Below are 26,522 nucleotides of genomic sequence, written 5' to 3'. Positions count from 1 at the left end.
CAACAGTAGCCAAAGGAATCCCTTTAAACCAAGTCAGATCATGTCGCTTTTAGAGCTCCCACTCAGTGGGCCTGCAGGTCCCGGCATGAACTGTCCCCACTCCACCCTACCTGTCAGGGATGTGATATGGGTGATGTTCTGTCCTTCCCTATACATTTCATCGAGGGCCATACTGTCAGGTTCTCTTATCACTGATGCTGTGAGATTTGATCACTGTGAAGATGGTATCCATAAAGGATTCTAATTCTAATGTCGTTAAAAATAAAAGGAATGGAAACTATTGTGCATGCCAAACAGCATTTCCTGCAGGCCTCAGTGAGTGCCCCCACTCTAAACCGTCAGCAGCGTGTGCTTGAATACTTTCAGACTCAAGGTGCTCACTACCCGAATGGCAGGAGGAGGGGGTGCTGAAGTTCTCACTGCCCCTGGATCGCTCCATGGATTTTGTCAGCTAGGTCTAGACCCGTCAACTCTCAGTTACACAGGAGCGAGTAGGGGCCCTGGATGCTGCACTCGAGACCAGGCCTAACTGCTCACCTGCTTAGGAAGGCTAGGAGACAACAGGACAACGCTCTAGTCTATGGCCGGAAGCAAGCCCCACACCCCGCACCCCACCCTCTGCCAGGGCCCTCAGAAAATGACTCCACATTCTTTGCAAGGGTGTTTCAGCAAGGGCTGGTCCAGCGAACAGCTGTGGGGACACGGAATTAGCAGGCCCTGGAAACTCAGCAAATCCCAGGAGACCAGCCTTGGACGAGGGACTTGGCCAGTTGGACACATGCATCACAGAAAACAAGGCCACAGAGAAGAAAGAGTAATTACATCCACTTCCCTGTCTTGCTGAGGGTCACTCTGCTCCCCCCCCCCCCCGCCCCCCGCTGCCACCCGGGGTCCCCGATAATGCCAGGGAGCTGGCATGACCTCAACTCAACCGGCTGTCACGCTGACCCCTGGCTGTGAACTGAGGCATGAGATTTTCAAGATGAGGTTAAATTATGCTGATTCTACATTCGAAATGGAACCATGCCTGGCATGGATTTCATCTACACTGGCAGGACTCAAGGCAGAACTAAGTGAATCAAAGTCTTGGCTTATTAATTGCTCCAAAGTCAAAGCTAATTTTTGTGCTGAAATATTCTCTCCAAAGCAAGGACAGCTGAGGTACAGGCCATCCTGAATTAGTTAGCCCTTTGGATTGTACACAGAAATACAGAGAGGAGAATGTATGTCTCAGCATTCCTATGTGGTAAGCATTATGCTAAGTTCTCTTTATGTATCATCTCATTTCATTGTTTCAATCATATGTTGAGAAGGATTTTGGCATCCTTAACGGGAAAAAGGAAATGGAAGCTCAGAAAGGTTACACAATGTCCCCAGGTTCATAGAATTAAGAAGTGCCATGGCTGGGATTTGAACTCAGATCTGGCTACTCTAAGCCCCAAGTGCTTACTAATAAGTACCATGTGGCTCCCTTTAGAACTATCAGACTCTCTTAGGACTTCTACACATGGTGTTTAATAGCAATAAGAAATTTTATATTAAAAGATGTTTTTCTTAAATCTGAAAGTCAAAAAACAAAACAAAAATTCTATTAGAATGAAGAAATTAATTTAGCAAAGTAAAAGGATCCAAAGCCTATATACAAAAATAATTGTTTCGCCGAAACCGGTTTGGCTCAGTGGATAGAGCATCGGCCTGCGGACAGAAAGGTCCCAGGTTCGATTCTGGTCAAGGGCATGTATCTTGGTTGCGGGCACGTCCCCAGTGGGGGGGGTGCAGGAGGCAGCTGATCGATATTTCTCTCTCATCGATGTTTCTAGCTCTCTATCCCTCTCCATTCCTCTCTGTAAAAAAATTGAATAAAATATATATTTTTTAAAAAATAATTGTTTCTATAACCTAGCAATGAACAATTAGAAAAATGAAACTTAAAATGCCTTTTACTATATCATAAAAAAATACTTAATTTTATTTAACAAAAGATGTGCAAGACACTGAAAACTACAAAACATTGCTGAGTGAATTAAAAATCTGAATAAACAGGGATATATACCATGTCCATGGACTGGAAGACTCATTGCTGTTAAGATATCCATGCTGTCCAAACTGATGCAGAGATCAAATGCATTTTAATCAGATTCCCAGCAAACTTTGTAATAGAACTGTACAAACTGGTTTTAGAATGGAAATAAGCTAGAATAACCCAAAAAGTCTTGAACAAGAAGAGCAAAGTTGGAGGATTTACTCTGATTTAAAGTTTACTATAAGGCTCCAGTAACCAAGGCAGCGTGATATTGGCATAAAGATGGACAAATAGATCAATAGAAAAAATATTCCTTTGGGGAGCAATTAAATAAATAAATATGGACGCTGATTCAAGGAACACATATCACAGGCCCAGATAATGTGACACCAGGCATCACTGCTTAGGACTTTATCCTGGCAAATCCATTTGGCTTCTATGTTCAGTCAGTTGGGCTAAAATGAGTTGAAGTTATCCACTTTGGGGAGGAGGAAAAAAATTGAGCATATTTAGAACATAGAAGCTTGGGTTTTTGACCCAGTTGTCATAGTTAAACACATAAATATAATTTTTCCAGCATGTAATAATAATAAAAGTGCTAAACAGATGCCAAACTCTGTTCTAAGTGCTTTTACATATATCAGGGCATCATTTAATTCTCTCAACAAGATAGAATAATAGTTCTCTATCAACAGGATCGAGTAAAAAAGAAAATAGCAAGTACTGTACTGCATCAAGAAAGGGATGATCTTATGATGTCTTATGATGAACATTTTACATTTGTGTGTGTGCATAGAATCAAAATATGAAGTACACTCCCCACAGTGGGTTGCAATCATGAACATTTCAAAGCTGCTAGTGTAGTCAATGAGAGAGTTGTTAAGAAGCCTAAATAATATAATGCATGGAAGGTTCTTAGCACAGAGCCTGAGCTTCACTCATGTTTCCTGGGCAGCTGCATGGGGCCCTGAGCTTAGAAGGCCCTGCACATGGTTTAATGCTCTGCTGTCGCCACCTGAAGTTCTTACTGATTTGGTAGAAGGGGCCCCACACTTTCATTTTGCACTGGTAGTCCTGATTCTTTTCGGTAGTCATTTATCATTCATTAAAATACTTATATTTTGAAATACTATCAGGTATTATCAAATTCTACCTCTGTCTCTTGTTACCTAGAGGACTGTGAGTGAGAATACTTAAAATAATATGTGTCTAAGTTTCCTCACCTATAAAATAGGGGTAATGCAGTAACTATAGAAAGCGGTATGGAGATTCCTCAAAAAATTAGAAATAGAGCTGCCATACTCCAGCAATTCCACTTCTGGGTATTTATATGAAGAAAACAGAAATGCTATTTTGAAAAGAATGCTAATATGCACCCTTAGTTCATTGCAGCATTATTAGTTATAGTTAAGATATGGAAGCAACCTAGTTGTCCACAAATAAATAAATGGATAAAGAAGATTGGTGTGTATATACAATGGGATATTATTCAGCTACCAAAAGAATGAAATCTTGCCATTTTCAACAACATGGATAGATCCTAAGAGCATTGTATTAAGTGAAATAAGTCAGAGAAAGACAAATACTGTATGACCACACTTATATGTGGAACATTAAAAAAAATGAATAAACAAAACAAAACAGAAGTAGGCCCATAGATATAGAGAACAAGCTGATGGTTGCCAAAAAAGAGGGGTAGGGGGATGGAAATTAAAAAAAATATTTTTTAATACAAGAAACAGAGAAAATATAGTTTTTTCAACAAATGGTATTACCTAAGAATAAAACAAAAAATTAAAACCTTTCATCTAATACGGAAGATTAACTCATCCCTTAGTCGTTTCTTTTCCTGGTTAATTAAACCAATTATTTTACCTTTTCCTCATAAAATAAGGTAAAATAAAATAGGAGTGATATTAGCACTTCCCGGTAAGGTTGCTGTGAGAGTTTAAGTAACACATGTGCCACATGCCAAGAACAGCACCCCACACATTGTACACACTTCCCAAATGTTAACTATTATTATTATTATTATTATCATTATTATTAGCCTTACGGAAAAGCTGGTTTTCCCACTGCACATTTGGGGGAGGGGATCATTGAGTTAGATCAATGGTTGGGGAACTTTGTTTAATAACCTGTTTGAGCACCAGATTATTTTGAGAATCTGAGGCTTTCTGAGAAACCCTCCCAGAGGATCGCAGAGAGTCCATGCGCGGATGCACACGTCTTACATTGCATACATCTCGCCTTTAGGGCATTTATAGGCCTCTGAGGCCAAGGCTCGGGACCCAGGTCCACAACCTCAGAAAGCATCGCCCACTGAAGACCCTCTAGTCCGGAAGTCTGCGGGTCTCTGGGAACAGCCAGGCACCCCGCAGGGTCCTACTGGAGGGCCCGGGGTATGCTTGCTTTGGAGTTTTAAGTCAGCAGCTATTTTTAGTTTGGCTATATATGGCCAGGGGAGTAAAGGGCTATAGGCAGGGGAAGGGTGCCAAGAAGCTTACAGCAGGTTTAGGAGGCCAGAGCCCCTGTGCCTGCACCACCTTCCCCTTCCCACCGGAGAACCGGAGGGCTCACCCTCCAGCCAGAGAGACACTTTAGAATCATGATTTTCAAACTTTCTGACCATGATACAAAAGTAATAAATAGTAAGAAATAAAGTTGATATTATAATACACACATAAACATAGACATTTTTATACACACACATACACACCCACACACACGTATATCTCCAACTGAACAAATATTTTAGGAAACCATACTTTATCTTATTCTCTATGAAACATGTGATATTTTCTATTCTATTCTATTCTTTCATTTAAAAACATGCAGGTCATGACCCACTGTACCACCTATTAATGGGTTGACACCTCCAGTTTGGAAGAGTGCTGTGTTTTTTGGTTGTTGTTTGTGTGGTTTTTTTTGTTTGTTTTTTTTGTTGTGTTTTTTTTTTTTGGTTTAGAGCAGGTACCTATAACATTTGACTGCCAGGTAAGGCGGGGAGTGGAGGAAATGGGACACATGGTCCGTTGATCACTACATCTCAAAACTTTAGATAAGATGCAAGTTTCAGCTCAATCTCCGGCTGGACAGCACGTTTTGGACCTCCTGGCTTTGTATCCTTTCTGTCGTCCGCCACCTTGTCACCCGGCTGACTCCATACACAGGGGCCTGGCGTGCCACTTACTCCTGGAAGCCTCCCTGAATGCCTGTCTGGTCAACTGCCTTCCCCTGGCTCCCTTAGTCCCCGGTGGGTACTCCCCTGCCTAGTAGCCAACACACTACCCCCACCACTTAGTGCAGTGTAGTGCTGGCTAACTAAAAAGCACTCAATGCACATTTATTGAATGAATTAATGATAGGTAATAGTAATAATGGCAACTACCATTTATTTATTTATTTTTTTATTCCTCACCCGAGGATATTTTTTCCATTGATTTGTTTTTAGAGAGAGTGGAGGGGAGGGAGGAGGGGGAGAGAGAGAGAGAGAAACACCGATGTGAAAGAGACACATTGATTGGTTGCCTCCCACACACACCCCCATCTGGGCTGGGGATTGAGCCTGCAACCGAGGTATGTGCCCTTAACCAGGAATCAAACCCGTGGACCCTTCAGTCTGCAGGCTGAGGCTCTAACCACTGAGGAAACCAGCCAGGGCAGCAGCTACCATTTACTGAATGGGAAGTCTTAGTAGAGATTAGGATAAACTCACTTTATGGATGAGGAAACTAAGGCTCTAAGAGATTAAAGAATGTGATGGAGCCAGGATGTGTAATAACCCAGGGCTACCCGACTCCCAACCTTCCTAATCACAGGATCTTAATTGCCCACATTCCGCCCAGCGCTACCCAGAATGGGGCAAAGGGCAGGTCCTTAACAAACCCTCGGGGAACCGATGACAGGTTGATTAAAGAGATTTTCCAAAGCAGTGGCCACATCTAATTTTGGAGAGTTGCACCTCGTGTGTGGCTTGGGAGAGAGGATCTGTGAGGCTTCCAGGCTGCCGGAAAGTGGGGTTCTCTCATTTGGGAAAAGAGGCTGGACCAGGTCTTCTGGTCACCTGAGTACACCTCGGATAATACCCAGGCCCCTGCAAAGCCTCCTTGATCTGGCCCATGCCCACATCCCCAGGGCCGCCCCTGCCTGCTCCCCTCAGTCACTCTGTTCCTGACACCCTGGCGCTCTTGCTGTTCCTCAAGCACCCCAAACCCAGTCCTGCCTCGGGGCCTTTGCCAGGGCCATTCCCGCTGCGGGGAAGTCCTCACTCTAGAACTCTCCATCCTGCTTCTCAGACTACCCTATCCAAAAACATCACCCTCTTCCTTCTTTGCTTTTTTTTCTCATAACACTCGCAACTTCTGGAAATTACATATGTTTGTTTTCCAGTTTATTTCTGTCTTCATGAGTCAGGAAACTTCCTGAGGACTTTGCTTGTTCACTGCCCCGGCCCCTGGAACTCGTGTAGGATGGTGCCTGACATATAGATGATGCTCTATAATATTGGTTGCATGAATAAATGAGCCTCCCTCCCCGGGCTCCCTTTAGATATATCAGGAGATCAACCTATAGCTTCCCCAAAATATGTGTCCCTGTGACTCACACCCAGGCCCCAGTCACACACACCTTGGTTTGAGAGGGGAAAGAGAAGAAACATTTGGCCCCCATGCACTGTGCACCACTTTGCAGCAGTAATTGGTACCTGCAAGCACTCAAGGGTTATCTCCACCTTACAGCCAGCGAGATTGAGGCCTGCTCTCTGCTTGTCCCCAGTGCTTAGCATAGTATTGGGCACAAACATCCAGTGAATGGCATCGCACTGGATTGCAGAAGTTCAGCAGCAGCTCAAGGTCACTGAATTAGGAAGTGTGGTACACAGAATTAGGAAGTGTGGTACCAGAATTTGTCCTCAGCGCTGTCCAGGTCCAGCCAGTGCTGTGCCACCGCCATGGCACACATGGAAACTCCAGGGATAAACCTCGTTAACATCCAGGCACTTTCGAGGGTGGACCCTCGCCAGATAGCCACCCACTGGCAGCCCATTCAGCCCATCCTGCACCGGGGGCCACTCTCCACTCTGACTATGTCCTTCCTGCCCCTGCTCCAATGTCCTCTGGCGCCAAATATATATTTTTTCAATGAGCCATAGCTTTGAGTTATGTGTGTCAGCGCCTCTTCCCAACGGGGCACGTGAGGGAGGCATAGAGTGACCCTGGGCTGGAAGGACCCTGAATGAACACTTAAGGCAGGAGCCAGCAAACTTTTCCTGTCGCTGAATAGTAAATCTTTCAGGCTTCTGAGCCAGGAGACAAAATTGAGGATGTCATGTAGGGACTTTCATATCATTTTCACAAATAGTGTTGTTCTTTTGACTTTTTTTCCCCAAACATTTCAAAATGTAAAAAATTACTGTCAGCTCCCAAGCTGCACAAAAGCAGGCAGCAGGCCAGTTTGGCCTGCTATCTAAAGTTTGCAAGCCCCTGTTTTAAAGCACGACTCCTTACACTTTAACATGCATAAAAATTGCTGGATGAGCTTAAAGTAGATGTCTGGGTTGGCCCTCAGATTCTGATTTAGCAGGTGTAGGGGGACCCCTGAATTTGCATTTATTTCTGACGCTACCTGTCCACTGACTACATTTTGAGTACTTATTTGAAAATACCCCATTTTATGAATGAGGAAACTGAAGACCAGATAAGTGATATGTTCGAAGTTACCCCCAGTGGAGGAGGGGATGGTATCTATTCTGCCAACCCCCAGGGCTGTTTTGCCGCAGAAAATTCCTCTCCATTCCCTGAACCCACTGAGTTCTCTCCTGCTTCTGAGCCTTTTACTTATTTTTCTCTCTCCCACTCCCGCCCTCACAAATGCAATTTCCCCAATCAAGATCCAACTCAAATGTACCCTCTTCTAAAGCGTCCTTCTCCTACGGCACTCTGTACATTCTTGTATATAATGGTTTGTCTACAAGCCTATCCTGGAAGCCCTGGGCTGTGTCTTATTCCTCTTTCTATCCCTTTACAATGCTTGCAAATAGGAGGTGCCACAGAAATACGCACTGAACAAAAGCATGCGTGCATGGATGGGTGGGTGGATGAATGAACGGATACTTCATGATCTAGTCCCTGAAAATCATTTTCTTGGCAAAGTTGAGCCTAGACCCCAATTCTCCTAGAGCGCAAGCTAGAGTCTGCCCCCCAGTCGATGGAAAACCTGGCATGTGAACAGTGGCAGGTACATCTTAACGAATGTGTGCTGGGTGTGTGTTTACACGGCAGGCCTGCCCGAAGCGCTCCCGCCCGTCCTCTCGGTAGCCCTTCATTGGCCTCACCTTTCCTAGCGAGAAAATGGGTCCTGGAGAGGCAGAGTGGCTTGCCTGCAGTCACGCGGTAAATAACGCCCTGGCCCCCCTGCTTCTGTCACCGTGCCCCTTGCTCCCCCGCCTCCACCCGTGCTCCCCCACGTCCACCTCCTCAGGGCCTGGGCCCACCCCGCTGGGCTCACCTCCGTCTGCATAGGTCTCCGTGCCGTAGCCGTCCTGCAGGCCGTTGTTCCAAGTGCCCTCGTACTTGGCTCCGCTGCTGCTGCTCTGCCGGGTTCCATAGCGGCCCTTGAAGCCGTGTGTCCACTCGCCCTTGTAGAGCCAGCGTCCCTTGGTCTCTATGCCCAGCCCGTGCCGTTTGCCCTGGCTCCAGTATCCCTCGAAGGTGTTGCCGCTGGGCCAGGTGTAGACGCCCGCCACTTCAAAGCCAAAGTTCCAGGAGCCCGAGTATTCGCCCTGGCCCTTGGGGCCGGTGCACAGCCCGTGCCCGTGGGCCTTCCCGTTCTCCCAGCCCCCGCAGTACGCCCCGCCATCGTCAAAGTCAAAGCGGCCCCCACTCATCTCATCATAGCCCCCGACAACCTGACTGTCCTCCAGCTTGGGGGTCGGGGGCGATGGGGGTGCCAGCGGCACGCTCCAAGCTTGCTCAGGGCCTGGGACCCCCCCCACTCACCACCGCCGCACCCCGGCAGGGGGAAAGCCAGGTGCCACCAGAGGCTGAGTGAGCCCAGGAGCCAAGTCAGCACTGGGCCGGCCGGTCAGGGCCATGCCTGGGAGGCCCCTCTCAGCCAGCCAGAGGAAGGCTGCCCGTTGGGAGGGAAGCAGGAAGGAGAGATTCAAACCCTCCACAGAGCATCCCCAGTCTGGCTTCCATGGAGTCCAAGGAAAAGCGCGGTGATCCCTTTAAGAAGCCCAGGGAAAGCGTGGGGTGGCGGGGTCCCCAGTCCGTCTCAAAGAGGGGAAATTCCCCTCCGTGACAGTCCCAGCCCCCAGGCTGAATTCCTGCAGCCGGCTGGCCCCTTCTCCTCCACCCGTGGGTGTGGGTGTGCGGGGCTGTCGCTCTCCTGGAGGCTGCCCCGCCCCTGTCCAATCCTGCCCTCCTCCCGGGACAGAAAGGTCAGTGTTGCCCTAACAAGGCCATTGGATCTCAGAAGCTGCTCCCAAAATAACCCCCTGGCCAGCCCAGCCTCCTTCAAAGTGGGAGGGGTGTTTCAGACTGGGCTGGTGCCTCAGACCCTGGGAGTGGTTGGAGGGATGAGGAAGGGAAGCTGAGAACAAAGTGTAGGCAGCTGGGGCGCTCTGATGGCTCTTCCTCTTCCCCTGGGTAAGAGCCTCTTCCACCCCAGGTTCCCTGAGTCTGTGGGAGGGAGCGGGCGGAGGAACTGGGAAGGGAGGGGAGGGAGACTAGCAGAACGCCCTGTGCTGGCACACGTAGCACCCCCCAGAGCAAATCTCAGCCCCACCGCCACTCACATGCCCTCACAGGTCCCGGGGCTAAGGCACCACTGCCAACCCCAAAAAAGGAATCCAGTGACTACAGAGAAAGGAATGGGGCCTGGTTTCACAGATGCTTTTGAGCGCAGAGAAGTGAGGGTCTAGAAGCGGAGTCTGGAGATGCAGCAGGTCTGAGTCCAGAGCTCATGCACAGCCCCGAATTCCCTCCACCCAGGAACTCTGAGACCCCCCGGGAGGAACCGTGTGCAAAGGCTCAGATCACCCCCTTTCTCTCTCCTGCAGGGTAAATACCTCCTCTGAAGGGCGAGGAGTCTGTCTGTCCTCCATCTCTGAGACACAGAGTTGCCAGTTGTGTTGGAAGGAGTTCATCTCAGAAACACTCAAGGATCATGATTTTTGTTGTTGTTTTTAATTCTCTTTCCAAGCTCTTCTGCTCTGGTGTCCTAAGAGCCGGTGAAGCCGGACTTCATAAAGTTCCTGGGGCAGGTCAGGTTCCCAAGCTCCAGGGAAAGGGACACATAAATCTCCATGACGTGAAGCTGTGGCCGGGGCTAATGACTGGAAATCCCAACTGAGCCCAGGGTTAACAGGAGCATAGAGTAACTCCGAGGAAGGTGGGAACCACCAAGAACAGGAAGCTCTGTGTGTGTGAGGGGGTGTGGGGGGGGAGGAGGAGAGAGAGAGAGAGAGAGAGAGAGAGAGAGAGAGAGAGAGAAGAGTAAGAGAGATGGGGGAGGGGAGGATAGAAACCATTAAGAAAGCAAGTACAGGAGGTCCCTGAGAACATGACACGATTATCTGATTTCAAACTTATCATACCCAAATTGCAGGATGACTTAGGCCACTTAAAATCACTGCAGAAGTTTTGTTCATTTCAGAAACGGATAGAAAATGTTTTCTCCCTTCCTCCCAGCTGATTCCTAGTTCTTAAGACTTGGCTCCGTCATCATTCACAGCCCCCTGCCTCGAAGGGCCCCTTCTGTGTCCACATTTCACCCCCAAGTAGAAACGCCCAGCCTCTGCGCGCACTGTCACTGGCTGTTTGCCAAGCTGACAGCAAATAGCAGTAGATAAAGACTGTATGTGTCATCTGGGTTTTGTCTCACCACCCCGCCAGGTTGACTGACAGCCTGCGTGCACACTTCACTAAGAACAACACCTCAATGCTGTCCACAGAGAGTTCTGCTTTTGCCACTTCTCACCTAAGTCCCTGGAGAATCCCACGTTTCCTTCTAGCTCGGCTCTCAAGGGGAGGGGAAAGGACATCTCAAACTGGAAGCCCTTTGTAGTTAAATGCTGAGCAAATCACCCTAATCCTGTTCTAAGGCTGCCTGGCTGCTGTGTCCTAGGGGACTGTTCACCTGCATAAATTTAGCCACTGTTCACCCGTGCGGCTCCCTACAGTGGTTCCCTACCAAGGGCCTGTGCACATAACAGTCACCATAGAACTTAAAAACACGGATTCCAGACCCCCCACCCCACCCCACCCCCAACCAACTGAATTCAATTGTCCTGGGGGGAGGCCAGGACAGTTACATTCTTTTTAAAAGATCAGACAAATCTGACTCTCATTCCTCGTTACCGCTGTAATGTTGTCAAATTAAGAAACTGTTTCTTAATTTACATACCAGTGTTCATGAATTTACTGACTTAACATAGGCTATGTATGTTACCAAACTCAAGGGGTTCAACACTTGGGGTACTTTATTAAAAAATGAGACATGGTTGTCCCGAGGTAGTTTTATTTACTTTCAGCAAGTAAAGAAGACGGGGGATTTATAACCAAAGCTCTGTCTCCTGGAAGGGAGGGTTAGTCATCGCTGAGATACACTATTTGGTTACTTTCGTGTTGTTTTTTTATTTTTTTATTTGCAGTTGGCTACTTTCATCCCCTTGAGTTCTTGTCAGCTCATCCTGTTTACTGTTACATCTGCAAAATACTGTGCTACATTTTAACATTAAGCAAGAAATAACATTTATTAAGAATGGCCCAGCTCTCTTCCTCGGCGCTGCCTACGGAGGTGGCAGCCGTCTCCTACTCGGCACCATGGCTGCCCTCAGACCCCTCGTGAAACCCAAGATTGTCAAAAAGAGGACCAAGGAGTTCAACCGACACCAGTCAGACCGATACGTCAAAATTAAGCGGAACTGGCGGAAACCCAGAGGCATTGACATCAGGGTGCGTAGAAGGTTCAAGGGCCAGACCTTGATGCCCAACATTGGTTATGGGAGCAACAAGAAAACAAAGCACATGCTTCCCAGTGGCTTTCGGAAGTTTCTGGTCCATAATGTCAAGGAGCTTGAAGTGCTGCTGATGTGCAACAAATCGTACTGTGCTGATAATGCTCACAGCGTCTCCCCAAAGAACCGCAAAGCCACTGTGGAAAGAGCAGCCCAGCTGGCCATCAGAGTCACCAATCCCAATGCCAGGCTGCGCAGCGAAGAAAATGAATAGACAGATTGTGTGCACATTGTATTTGTGTTAATAAAACCATAAAATTCTGCCATCTGGCAATTAAAAAAAAGAGAATGGCCCAGACCTTGAGACCCTTGTCCTATCTAGCACATAGGGTAAATAATTGTGGAGTTAGATATCTGTTCAAATCCCAAGCTGTGTGACCTTGAACCAACTGTTAATGTCTCGAAGCCGCAAATTCTTCATCTGTAAAAGTACCTTTCTCAAAGGGTTATTAATATTAAGGCTAGCAGTATCTACCTTATATGGCTGGGTGAAGATTGTATGACTTAATACTGTTTAAAAAAAGGCCTAGAACACACTACACAACTAATAAATGTTATCTATTATTAATATTATCTTCACCTGATGTTACTTTTCAAACTATTATGCTTAATAAAATAGTCACCAAAGCGGGAAGCGATCACTCCCTAAATATTACTTACTTTGACATTGAAGTACTCCTTACTCTTACCAATATGTGTTTACCCAACATTACCCTGTGGTTTTTCATTTTTTAAACTGATAAACTATGTTACTGTTAAAGGGACACTTTGACTTCTTAAAAGTTTAAGTAAATTCTTTGCCAAATTTGCTGCTGGCCTTACCGGGACCAGGTTGAGCTTCTTGATCCCACCATCACTTTTTGGCCCTGCCCTTAAACCAATGCGGCTCAGGGAAAGGGAGACCTCTTGTGGCCAGAGGTGCATTAAAACAGATTTTCCTTAGGAAAACCAAGTTCTTTCCACCAAATGGAATTTACTAAAACTTGGAGGGAATTTAAACTGTTTTAAAAAGTATCTATCTCATTCCTCTTTTCCCCAGGTCTTTCCTTGCTCCACGGCTCTTTGTCAGGTGGGGTAGTCACTTGTGTCCTATGTTTCCTTCTCAACTTAAGCGTGACTGCTTCCTGGGGAGCCTGGAGAGAAGGGAACTGGAAATCCAGAACAGAGAGGACTGCACATGGAAACCCACCTGAGTTCTCAGCGCTGAAGACTCAGCTGAAGAAGCCTCATCTCCCCAGACAAGGCTCCTGGCTGGTTAGGTAACTTCCCATGCTGGCTCCTCCCCCAAACTGGGAGGTGTTTTGAAACAAGGATTATCTTCATTCCAAAACAATGCATGAACACCTACTCTGTGCCTGGCACTTTGGCTCATCTTTGTATGTCCTTGCCTGCACATAGTAGGTTCCCCTAATCTCTCTTTCTTCTTAGCATTTGGCAGCTGACAGCTCCCTTCTTAAAATGCTTTTTTTATTTGACCTCTAGAACTCCTCTCTTGGTTCTGCTCCTGCTGCTACTACTCAGTTTTTTGCTGGTTCCTCCTCATTCCCCTGCCCTCTATACCCTGAGAATGTCCCAGAGCTTGGTCTTTGAACTGATTATCTACATTTGCTTCCAAGGTGATCACCCTTCAGTCTCATAGTTTAAATAGAAGCATCCTAACTGTATCTCCAGCCTGAACCGCTCTCCTATCTTCAGTCATATATCCAACCACCAATTCAACAGCTCCACATGATGTCTACATAAGCATCTGAGACTTAATGAAATCAGATTCCCAATTTCTTCTCCTAGACCTGCTCTCCAGATTATTAAAACCATTGGAATCACCCTTAATTCCAATCTGTCTCTCACACCTGATATCCATTAGCAAATCCCTTCCGCGCTACCTTCAAAGTGATTTCAGAACACCTCTCCTGTACTGCCAAGTGCCCAAGCCACTGGAAACTACTGCCTGATTTACTGCAATAGCCTCCTAACTGCCCTCCTTGTTTCCTTCCCCTGCTTCCCCTAGTCCACAGACAGCAGCCAGTGCTCTTTTAAAAGGCCAGGTCTTTGCGGCTCAATCCCTAATGTGGGGCGTGCAGGAGGCAGTCCATAAATGATTTGATGTTTCTATTTCTCTCTCCCTTTCCCTTCCTCTCTGAAATCAATAGTAATAATTTTAAAAAAGCCCAGCCAGCATGGCTCAGTGGTTGAGCATCGACCTATGAACCAGGTCACAGTTCGATTCCCAGTCAGGGCATATGCCAGGGTTGTGGGCTTGATCCCCAGTGCAGGGCGTCCATCATCATTGATGTTTCTCTCTCTCTCCCTCTCTGAAATCAATAAAAAAGTTTTTTGTTGTTTTTTTTAAAAAGGCCATGTCTGATGTCTCTTCTCCAAACCCAAATGGTTCCTTATCTCCTCCTGAGTCCAAGCCTTTAAGATCCTTCTACAAGATCCTCCATGAACTGCCCCTGCCCTCTACCTCTGTGACCTCACCTGCTTCAAGACAGATATTCTGTTCCTCCTGCCAGGAATGCTCTTCCCCTAAACACTCACATGGCTCGCTCCCTCACTTCTTCAGGTCTCAGCTCAAATGTCACCTTATCAGAGGCTTATCTGATCACCCCAAATAAAATATCAGCCCTTCCCCCTGCCCAGCCCTGATTATCCCCCAATCCTTCTCTCTCCACAGCACTTTCTCTAAGGACAAGGCTATGTTCTTCTTATTGTTCTATTCTAGTATAGTGTTTCTGGTGTTTTGTAGACTCTTGGTAAATGTGTTAAAGTGAATGAATATTCAATGAGTAATTATTAATGCACAGGTCAGGATGCTCCTCTTCTCAACATCAGAGTTTTAATTCCTCAATCCACAATCTGTATCCATTTCCCAAGACATATCAAAGAAGGATGAGTTTTCTAAGTGGCACTCACCAAAGGTCAAACAAATGTCCCAATGAGGGATGCATATTAATGTTGGCCCAAATAGGTCTGAACAGAGTAATTTTTAAGATTCATGTTTTGAGGAAGATACTGAGATGTAAATACTTAAAACTCATTCCTGCAAATCTGGAATGCCTAAGCTTCCATTCACGTTTGGATTTCTTCAACAGGTTACTCAAACATTGGAACTTTCTTTTTCATCCTGACACCTCCTCTTCATAACAACTTTGTCTGAAAGGAATATGCACCGTTCTTCATTCTCTGCTGATTTTTGTTAATATACAGAACTAAGCAAATAACCAGACGACTGGTTTGAAAAACAAACCAAAAAGGATTTAGGGACTTGGGAACCATCTGAATTCAAGTAACATGTTAAGCCCATTTGCTCCATTACTCTCCAGTAAGAAAGGTGAAAACAAGAGTTGTAGAGCTGAGGGTGGGTGGTGGGTCCAATCAGCTCTAGTGGCCTAGATTAGTGGTTCTCCAAGTGTGGTCTGGGAATCTACTCTTTCAGAGGATCTGCAAGGCCAAAGCTATTTTCATTAAAAGTCAGGTGACATATGTAAAATTAACTATTTTTTCAAACTCTTTGTCTCACAGGTGTAGTTTTCCAGGTCATGTGACAGGCACTGTCACAAGAGACTAAATGCAAAAGCAGATATGAGAGTCTAGCCGTGTTCAATTAAGCCAAACATTACAGGGATTTGCAAAAATGTAAAACAATGCAACTCTCCTCACTAAATACTTTTTATTTTGGACAAGTTATTTTCCAATTTAGAATCTATATATATAAAAGCCTAATATGCAAAGTGTCTCCTCGGGAGTTCGACCAACTGGGAGTTCGATTGCTTGCTATGATGTGTGCTGACAACCAAGGGGCGGTGCAGAACAAAGGAAGGCCATGGCCAGCAGCTGCTGGCTGGGGGATGCCCTGGTCGGCAGCTGCTAGGGACTCTACCCGTGCATGAACTTCGTGCACTAGGCCTCTAGTATTATTTATATGAGCATAAATGGATTTATCGACTATCTTTAAAGTAATATATATTTAAAATTTCTTAAGTTTTAGTTTCTAATACGGTCAACTAGAGGCCCAGTGCATGAAATTCATGCATGGGGGGGGGGGGTCCCTCAGCCCAGCCTGCACCCTCTCCAAATGGGGATCCTTTGGGGGATGTCCGACTGCCAGTTTAGGCCCGATCTCTGGGATCGGGCCTAAATTGGCAGTCGGACTTCCCCCTTGCAATCTGGGACTGCTAGCTCCTAACCACTCACCACTCTGCCTGCCTGCCTGATTGACCCTAACCCCTCTGCCTGCCAGCCTGATCACCCCTAACCTCTCTGCCTGATTGCCCCTAACCACCTCCGCCTACATGCCTGATCAACCCTAACTGCTCCCCTGCCAGCCTGATTGCCTCCAACTGCTCTCCCCTGCCTGCCTGATTGGCCCTAACTGCCCTCCCCTGCCAGTCTGGTTGCCTCCAACTGCCCTCCCTTGCTGGCCTGATCGCCCCTAACTGCCGCCGCCTCGGCCCCTACCACGATGGCTTTGTCCGGAAGGCAGTCAGGCCTCCAGAAGATGGTCAGTCGACCCAGTCTAATTAGCATATTACCCTTTTATTAGTATAGATGATAAATATAACCCACATAAGCAAAAGCTCTTTGGGATCCTCAATTTGTAAGCACAAGAATCTTGAGACCTGAAAGTTCCAGAACTGCTGCCTCAGCTGTATAAACAGTGCACCTTCTGCTAGCATTATGAGACCAGTACGTTACAGTCCCAGTCCCTAGTGCTGTGATGGAAGGCATTCTGCTGCCTTGCTTGATCCACAGCCTTCAGGTACTACTCAATCCACACTAAACTAGTAACTAGCAACTGGCCTGGGGTCTCTCACTACTTAAGTTCAGGGCTTTTCCAGTAAATACCCTCCCCACTTCTCCCAAGTAGAACTCCACCTATTTGTAAGCCCAGACTCCACTGTCATGAATCAACCCTGCAGTGGGATGTTTTAGTAAAGAGTAAATCTTACTTTGTAATCTACATAAAACAAACTTTTTGTTAACATGGTGTTAAAATGGCTAGACAAATTTTCACTATAATCAATGGGCATGCTTAGGATGGTCTGAATTAAAAGTTAGGTGGCATATGTAAAATTCACTTTGGAACTATGTAAAAAAGATAGGGATTCATCCTCCAGCTAAAATTGAGGACAGGTTTTTTTTTGTGTTTTTTTTTTTTTTTTTTTTGGTGGTGGTGGTGTTTTTTACCAAACTTTAGAAGGCATTTCGGGATGACTGGCCAAAAACACAGGATACGCATGTATAAAATTCTCTTAGAGGTTCCTGGAATAGGAAGGCAGAGCAAAGAGATAATATCCATCCAAAGCATTTGAAACAAGTATGAGATCTATATTACAAGTGACTGAAACATGCCATATACATTAAAATGTGATAGAGAAGACACATACTAGTTTCAAATATCACATTCCCTCGCTCCAACTTAAGCAGCCCACTCCAAACTGCTTCTTCCATGAGAGACGTCATGTAATATGCCTCAGGATGACCACCACCAGCAGGGTTTGCTTAGTGATGGCTAATGATTCTCTCAAACAACACAGGGCAGGCCAGCTAGTTTATTCATATTAAATCTAAACTCTGGATCTCTGGCTTAATAATAAGAAACCTGTAAAGACAATAAATTTTACATTAAATCAGAAATGGCTTAAATCAGTCATAGAAGTTCTAATATTCTGAGCTGGCAACTACTGCATAACAAATGTTCAGTCCAATTACAAAACCACATTTCATTTCCTTGGCCACAAAATCTTTCACAGATTTGAAAAATGCTTTTACCATATACCCACTGCTACCAGTCACGTAATTGTAGTTTCTTCATCCCCCAGGAACATAACTAAGTGAAAGGGCTTTTTCTTTGATCAGTTTGTAGATATGTGAGAACTCAGAGAGTAAGTTTAAAGAATGAAGATGAACTGAGATGCCAAGTAAAGTTTTTATTGCAAGCACAGTGAGCAGGAGGTGTCTTCTCACACAAAGTGGCTGCCAGGTCTGCCATTAACTACATCTCTCTGACAGCCCTTCATTGGTTTAAAGCATATTAGTTGGTTCTTGCTATCAGGTGTACATCATTTCTGCCATGTGGGACATTTTCTTGGGAATATACAAGTAATATTCCATGTAGCCTGACAGGTCCTCAATGGTCACATCATCCACATAGACTCGAGCTTGCTCAGAACAGGAGCGCGGGGAGCCAGACAGAGTTCTGGTGTGAAGTGACTGAGAGTAGTCCTCAAGCGTGGATCTTCGTTCTGGGGCTAAGGGAGGGACATTCTGCAAGCCTGAAAAGGAATACACCTCCATATCATGCCACCTCTTACACTGGCACTCCTTGCCTAGGCATGCACATGGCTGGCCCTGGTTTAGCTTGGAAACAGATTGAAAGTCAGCGAGATCATTGGCCTTGAGACTTGCTTGGGAGACTTGAGTAGCGTCAGAGGAGTCTTCCTTCTTACTCTCTGACGGCAGCCTTGGAACCGAAGTTCTCAAAGGCTCAACAACTGCCCCTGTGTGAATAGTATCGAGAGAAGTAGAGCATTCTCCTGCATTGAAGTCTTTAGGGGTTGAAATTCCCAGCCCACTGCTGCCATCAGAAGAGTCAGTCTGGCCTTTGTGCTTGAGCTGGCTGCTGGAAGATGATGCTATTGTACTGCAATGTATAAACTTTGGGGGATGAAGGACAGGAGACTTAGACCGTCGACGACGTTGGGTTCTCATTGCTCCTCGTGAAGATTTCCTTGTAGAGCTAAGAGAAAAAAAATGTACAAGATGTTGGGATACAGATCTCCCAAGGGAGGTGCAGAACACCCACCCTGTCCCCACCCTTGGCTCAGGAACCTGTGACCCAACGGGTTTGGAGAAGCATCCTGCATTGACAACTGTAGGGTGTAAAAACTAAATGTTTCTATGCCCTGAATTCAGCAGCTTCAGTATCAATGTGAGGCTAATGCTACAAATGGCCATTATGCCATGATCTCTAAACAGAGCAGCAGGTTTAGGGTTCATTTCTATCACTGATTAACAGCTGACAGATTTAGACTCCTGAAGTTTTCAGATACTGGGACATATCAGGTAAACTACGTAACTTTTTAAAAAATATTTAATAAACAAAATAACTGAGCAAAGCAAAAAGGAGACAAAACTGTCAAGCAAGTTTGAAAACAGAACCAAATAGAATTTTAAGAAATAAACTTTATATTTGAAAATAAACTAAACAGATGGGCTAAGCAGAATACATACAGTTAGGGAACGAAATACTAAACTAGAAGATATATCTAAATTATTTATAACTGGGGCCAGCAAATTACAGCCCGTGGGCCAGCACCGAGAGCCACAGAGACCAGGCTGAGGTGTCCCCCTTTGCCCATTCTCCCCATCACTCCCCGCGCCTGCCTTCCTGGCCAAAAGACATCAGACATGCCACACCTCTGCTTAAGGGTCCATGCTGCTACTATTTACATGTTGGGGCTCTGCTGTCAGCAATCACTGGGCACTGAGAAGCAGAATCTCAGTTTGAGTGTCTGGCCTGTGCCAGGCTCTCTATGGAAGAGAGAAAGACATACTAGAATCTGAGTACCACTAGGGCAGAAAGTAAAACTGACCCTGGCATTGCCCCCAACCCAGCCATCCCACAAGTCTAGTCATTTCATCCTGAGACTCTCAGCAGCAGAACATAAAGTGTGTCCACCAGCCAAGATAGCCCACATCAGGCAGGTAGGGCAGGAGTTTTCTCACTTATGTAAGTACCTACATAATATTTACATGATGTAAATATCTGTGTTTTCCGATGGTCTTAGGCTCTACAGCAGTGGTTCTCAACCCACAGGTTGAGAACCGCTAGCAGGGTTGCCTAAGACCATCGGAAAACACAGATATTTACATTACGATTCATAACAGTAGCAAAATTACAGTTATGAAGTAGCAACGAAAATAATTTTATGGTTGGGGGTCACCATAACATGAGGAACTGTATTAAAAGGTCGCGGCATTACAAAGGTTGAGAACCACTGAATTAGATGAAAAGAAGGTTTTTCAATGTCAACATGGAAGCCAGAAGACAAGTACTAAGAGAAAATAACTATCAATCTAGAACTATGATTTTAGGTATATATCAACTCAGGTATATCTTCAAAGAACAAGAATTAAATAAAGCCATTTTCAGATAAATCAAAGCAAAATATATTTACCAATAGAACATGATGTTATACAACTCCAGAGGCACCATTAAATTTATTCTATATGGAGTTCTATAACACAGAGGCCCTATTTGCCAGTAAGACCTTCACTAAAGGAACCTCAGAAGAAAGTACTTTAGGAAGAAAAAGGTGATTCTATGGAAGGTGTGAGATGCAAGAATGGTAAGAGCAAACAAAGTTTAAATGAGATAAATCTAAATAAATACTGTCTATTTAAGTAATAATGAAGTTAAATAAAACCTAATTTGTAAGTCTAAAAAGTGATAGAACTAAAATATTGGGCAACTAGACCATGGAAGTCAGATCAGAGTAAATGGGTTTTAAGAAAAATGGTTAAAATACTAACTTTTGTCTTTGTTAAGCATGTATGGTAAAATTTCATGGCTAAGCACTACAATCTCCAAACCAATAGAAGGAAAAATAGTAGGGGGAAAAACAAACCCATTTCAAACAATTTTTTTAAAGATGAGAAAAGGGGAAGAAAAAAAAAGACAACTGATAGCATAAAGTAAAATCTATGTAAATGAGTTTAAGCAGTTAAAAATTATCAGATTAAATAAAAGAAGTCATATGTATTTGTGAGACACACCTAAAATTTTAAAACACAGAATGATTGAAAATACTAGAAAAAGATACACTAGGCAAATACTAACTAAAAGACAACTATATTAGCTATATTAATTCCAGACAAAATAGACTTTAAGACAAAAGCCATTATGAGGGATTAAGAATGTCTCTATATGATGTCTCAATTCATCACAAAGAAAACATTCTAAACTGTAATGAATGTAGGCCGTATGAACCTACAAAATAGCCTCAGAATACATAAAGCAAAAATATAGAGCTTAAGGGGCAACGAGACAAATGGATTCCCATAGATGAGATTTCAACATACTTCTCAATAATTGATAGGTCAAGCTGACAAAAAAATTATTTAAAAAATTCAAATAACACTATTTTAAATAATAATTAAAAGCTTAGTTTAATGGACATATATGGAACTCAAGAATGATTAGAGAAAACTCATTCTTCTCAAACAAACATAGAGCTGGAAACTAAGTTTATAGAAGTTGACTATGCACCAGAATATACAGCAAATCTCAGCACATCCATAATTGGGAAGAATGGGTCTTCTATACACATTGAGTCTTGGGTTCCGTATCATACATACCATTTCTGGATACATGGGACAGAAAATCCAGTAATATTTTAAGGTATTGAGTAAAAAATCATCTGCAAGAGGCAGCTCTTACCCATGCCAACTGTCTTTAGATGCACATGTGGTTTTAGGTTTGATATCATCTGCTGCTGTTCTGACTGATGCTCTGACACTTGGGCCTTCTCCAACAGACAGAGATGCTATGAACCTGAAGAAAATAACAAAATTTACAGCTACAGAACTTAATGCTTTCACCAACCCAAACGAAACTCGTTTTCTTTCTAGTTTGAGTTTCTCAAAAATTATTCAGCTTTTAGTGCAAATTTTCCTTTGGGACCAAATTTAGAGGATCCCTAAAAAGCCCACTGTTGCAAAATCACAAGCCAAAGAATGATTCTTAAGTATAGCCAGCACCAGGATAAAAATAGACTTTAGGCTGTTTATCTGGGGCAGATCAGGCCTTATGTCCAGGGAGAATGCTAATGACACTGACCACTTATTTTATGTGTGCAACCAGAGCTGGAAATTAAGTTTAGGAGCAAAAGCTTTAGGAGACTCAATCTAACTTGAAAATGAACACATTTTCAAATATTATACAACTTTTAGAAAAATATTCTAATTTTTACAACTAATAAACTTGAAATATTTACTGAGTTAAATCTTGGCAGTTTGAAATTACACAAGTAATATGGGTTTCCAGCAAAGAAGATGAAAAAATTTAAAAGAGAGAAAAAACAATTATCTATAATCTCACAACCTGGAGATTAGTAACATTAACATTTGAGTATGAATCCTTTCAGACCTTTTCAACACACACACACACACACACACACACATACACACACACACACAGGGCTCCTACCTCACATGTTGTGGTACTGATAAAAACCCTTTAGAAATATAAAACCTACTAAAGTAAAATAAAAAGATATCCACTGAAATATAATTAAAAATAAAAAGTAACTGGGAATAACTTAAATGTCTAATAAACAGAAAATACTCCATTATATGAATTATGGCAGATCTATGCAATGGAATATTAGAAATGTATTAAAAATTAAGTGTATAAAGACCTTTTAATAACATAAGAGAATGCTTATAATATTAAGAGGAAACAGCATGGATAAGCACCTATACATAATGATCTCAACTGTGTACAAAAAGTATATGGTGTTACATATAGTCTATATATTAACAGTGATTATGGTGAAATGTGATGTTTACTTCCTTTTTTATTTTTGTGAACTTGTTTATAATAAGCATGTATTATTTTATAGTCAGATAAAAAGGATTATGTTGTTTTATAATAAATATATAGAGATTTATCTTGATAAGACAAATACCATTAGAAATCAAAACCTGCTTAACAGGATCATGCTAAATTCCAGGCAAGGCTTGATTAGTTTATGAGTCAGTACCTCAGATGTCCCATTTGTAAGTCAGCAACAATATGAAACAACTAGAGATGTAGGATACATTATACAAGTCTTATTCTGCTTACTCATGGTAATGACTCACCCCTTCTACTCTTATTTGTTCAGTTTTCTCAACTGCTCTTCATTACTATTTCTCTTTCTATAATTGTACTCAAAGCAGATCACATGCTACTAATATATATTTGGTCATATATTATACAGATATTTTGAAAGGTTTTTTAACGTTCAAGTAATTTTTAAAAAAATATATTGACCATTTACAGAGAGGAAGGGAGAGGGATAGAGAGTGAGAAACATCGATGAGAGAGAAACATCGATCAGCTGCCTCCAGCACACCCCCTACTGGGGATGTGCCTGCAACCAAGGTACATGCCTTTGACCGGAATCGAACCTGGGACCCTTCAGTCCTCAGGCCGACACTCTATCCACTGAGCCAAACCGGCTAGGGCCGTTCAAGTAATTTTTAAGAGTACTGAAACAGCTTAATTTTATGTTCCAACTTCTTTTTTTTATGTATTTTTATTGATTTCAGAGAGGAAGGGAGAGGGAGAGAGAAACATCAATGATGAGAGAGAATCACTGATCAGCTGCCTCCTGCACATCCCCTACTGGGGATGGAGCCCGCAACCTGGGCATGTGCCCTTGACCGGAATTGAACCTGGGACCCTTCAGTCTGTAGGCCAGCACTCTATCAACTGAGCCAAATCAGCTAGAACCCAACTTCTTAAAATACCAGGAAAAGAATCTGTATATCAAGAGTTATTTATAAAATGTATATACTAAGAAATTTATATGTGCACATGTATATATGCAGCATTCCTAGTATTTTCCTGTTTAAACATTTTTTTTTCGTACCCAAAATCATGAAGGCATACACTCTGACCACAATCTGGAACTGTTTCTCTGCTCTGTTTCCATTTCCCAAAAAGGCTTATAAAGTGCCAATCAACTTTCATGGCAAAATGACCACGATATTGAAAAAACACACTGGGAAGAGATCCTTATTTAAAGTATCATGGAAGCAAATGTGTGCACCTGTAACAGCTATTACACAATTAGTATACTTAGCATAAATCAGTCTATTAGTATAAATCTCATTTGGTAGGCCAAAATAGTGTTAGCAATAAGCAGACAGCTATAACAACATCTATTTAATTTCTACTATTGTTGGAACATAAAAGTAAGCTTGCATGCATTTCTTCAAGTTGTCTTCAAGGTACCATATAAAGGAATGGTTTAAGAGCACAGGTTCTGGAGACAAACTGTCTGGGTTTCTTACCGATGTGACCTTTAACAAGTAGCTTAATTCATCTGTGGCTCGTCTGTAAACTGGAATAACAGTAATAACTATCTTCTAAGTTGGTAGTGAGGACTAAATAATGTATATAAAGTACTTAGGCTAGTGTCCAGGACATAGTGAGTAAAATATTTAGTGATTATTATTACTACTTGTTGTGGAGTTTTCTACTCTTGAGTTTCCAGTGTTTGGTTTCCATTCATGAAAGAAAAGAAATTCTTATATCTATTAAAAATCTGAGATTTCTTCTGGCCTGGGGCAAAGAATGGGGATGAGAATACTGCACAGAACATTTTGCAAAGGGTAAAATTTTAACATTCAGACAGCAGCTGGTCAGTAGGTGCTCTAATTAGTTTGGCCAAAGGGTCCAAGATTATTGATCTCTGTGACAGAACCCTAATGAATAGGTTTCCATAGTGATAGTCTCAGCAATATAGCCCATGAAATTGACAATGTCTGCAGAGATTTCTTTTGAGGTAATTCACTTTTAGTGAAAAATACTGTGATTCCCTAGATATACGAGAAAATCCTTAATGGGACAACAACTTGATAATGTTTGGTTAAAAAGAGAGGGGAGAAAAGCCCTCCTCAAAAGTTAAGGAAAATCAAACCACGGAACCTTGGGAGTACAAATGAACTACAACTTTTCAAAATTTAACAGAAGAGTTTCATTTACAAGAAATACAATGCTGTGCAGATTTGGTAGAGTCACATTATTAACATTTATATCTTCTACAAATAATGAGAAATTTTAGTAGAGAAAAAGGCTATTTAAGTCTAGTGAATAATTCCCAAATAACATATTATATATGTAATTACCCTGATGCATCCACTCTTAATTTCTTGAAAGCAGTTTGTAGACTCTCCTCCTCTCCATCCTTGGCTTCGGATTTCATTGTGGAACTTTTTACACTACTATGATGTTCCCGCTAATACTAAAAAAGAAAATCAAAATAAAATGAGCACAGTGACAACAGGTGAGTTCAAAAGTATATATTTTGTTAAAATCTTTATTCCTGATACTATTACTGTTTGTTAGAGGGGAACAAATTTCTATTTCTAAAAAGAAGTTTCAGTATAGATGATTTCTTGCATTTATTAAGATAGAATTTAAAATGCCCAAATACCTGATATCAATATCCTATTACACAGTTTTGGAAACAATATCACCTAAAATCTGTTTAAATATACTTTTTTAAAGGAGGGAAAATCTCTCCATTTGTAGAGGTCTAGAAACCTATAGACAAAATGACTTTTGCATCAGAAATAAAAGGGAAAAGCCCAACAAATAGCATTCTGATTCTTTAAAATGCTACTATTTATCTAGTCTAACCCTAAAAATTCTAGTTAAGTATAACTTCATGATACACGGCAGCATTTCTCCAAAACAATCCTGACCTGAATATCATTATTCATATCAATATTCATATCCAGATATCAAACTGGATATGAATATCAAAGCAGAATTACAAACATGTTTAATGATTACTGATTATTTCACAGTCAACCTATAAGGTTGATACCTTCATTTGTTTTTTTTAATAGTTTTGAATATTTTATTACAAAAGATAAAAAATAAATGAATTATATTTACAATTCAAAAAATATAAAGAACTTAGCCCCCCAAAAAAGAGGTAGGAAGTAAAGAAAAAAGAGAAATTACTGTTCTATAGATAAACATTTAAGTGATGTTCAATTTTTTTAAAAGCCAAAAAATAAATAACCAAGTTTTCCCCCCACACTGATTATTACATTTAAAACAAAGAAAAGGGAACGGGGGACCAACCAAAGCAACAAGAAACATAACTGAAGTATGTTAATAAATGCTTTGAATCTAGTTTCCCAATTATTCTTTCACTTGGTAAAAGATACTAGTTATTTTTTCAACTAGTATCTATATCACAGAGAATCTGAAAAACATTAAAACAAACAAAAAAACAGAAGATGGGGAATTTTGGAAGCAAAGGATTCACTCTACCTCTTCTTTCTTTATTCCTAACCTGCTTGCTACCCCTTACCCTCCCCCCACCCCCCTCAGGGACTCCCAGAGAGCAGTGCCTCTCTGTAGAGCCCTGGATTCTCTGATTCCCTCTCTGCTCATTTCTCAGGGGTGGGCTTGATGCATTGTGAGACCTCTAATATTCCAAAGGTCAGAGTGTGTTGTAATATGTTAGATATAATATGACCATGTATTGGCAATGAAGCAAGGAATCAAGACTACTTGTTTCCTTTATTTATTTACGTATAGAGGAAGATATTTTAGTCAACTTTCTCTCAGGAATGAAACATTGAACACTGAAAATATTCTCAAAAGAACTCAGCTAGCTTTCACCTCAACTTCTTAAGACAAAAAAGTTAAATACATTCCCACATATATTTTGCTGGTTTATTTAACCA

General features: G+C 42.7%; 3 protein-coding genes across 3 annotated transcripts in view; 1 reads left to right on the top strand and 2 right to left on the bottom strand.

Moving 5' to 3' along the window:
* The window catches only part of JPH2 (junctophilin 2), a 59,750-nt gene extending 50,210 nt beyond the window's left edge, over positions 1-9,540 (bottom strand). The window contains exon 1 of the mRNA XM_054724359.1: positions 8,531-9,540. Coding sequence (XP_054580334.1) covers positions 8,531-8,909 — 379 coding nt within the window. The 5' untranslated portion in view covers positions 8,910-9,540. The remainder of the gene's footprint in view (positions 1-8,530) is intronic.
* Positions 9,541-11,791: 2,251 nt separating this feature from the next.
* On the top strand, positions 11,792-12,307 carry LOC103301581 (60S ribosomal protein L32-like). Its single transcript, XM_054724088.1, has one exon. The coding sequence runs from the start codon at positions 11,851-11,853 to the stop codon at positions 12,256-12,258; it is 408 nt and encodes a 135-aa protein (XP_054580063.1). The 5' UTR covers positions 11,792-11,850; the 3' UTR covers positions 12,259-12,307.
* A 5,374-nt stretch (positions 12,308-17,681) lies between these two features.
* On the bottom strand, positions 17,682-25,021 carry OSER1 (oxidative stress responsive serine rich 1). Its single transcript, XM_008158595.3, has 3 exons — positions 24,945-25,021; positions 21,487-21,600; positions 17,682-18,783 (listed from the first exon to the last, which is right to left on the bottom strand). Exons 1-3 carry the CDS (start codon positions 25,019-25,021, stop codon positions 18,096-18,098), a joined length of 879 nt encoding a protein of 292 aa, XP_008156817.1. The 3' UTR covers positions 17,682-18,095.
* Positions 25,022-26,522: the final 1,501 nt, after the last annotated feature.

The sequence above is a fragment of the Eptesicus fuscus genome, chromosome 12, assembly GCF_027574615.1.
Source record: "Eptesicus fuscus isolate TK198812 chromosome 12, DD_ASM_mEF_20220401, whole genome shotgun sequence".
Classification (NCBI taxonomy): Eukaryota; Metazoa; Chordata; class Mammalia; order Chiroptera; family Vespertilionidae; genus Eptesicus; species Eptesicus fuscus.
This window is presented reverse-complemented; position numbering and strand designations above follow the sequence as displayed.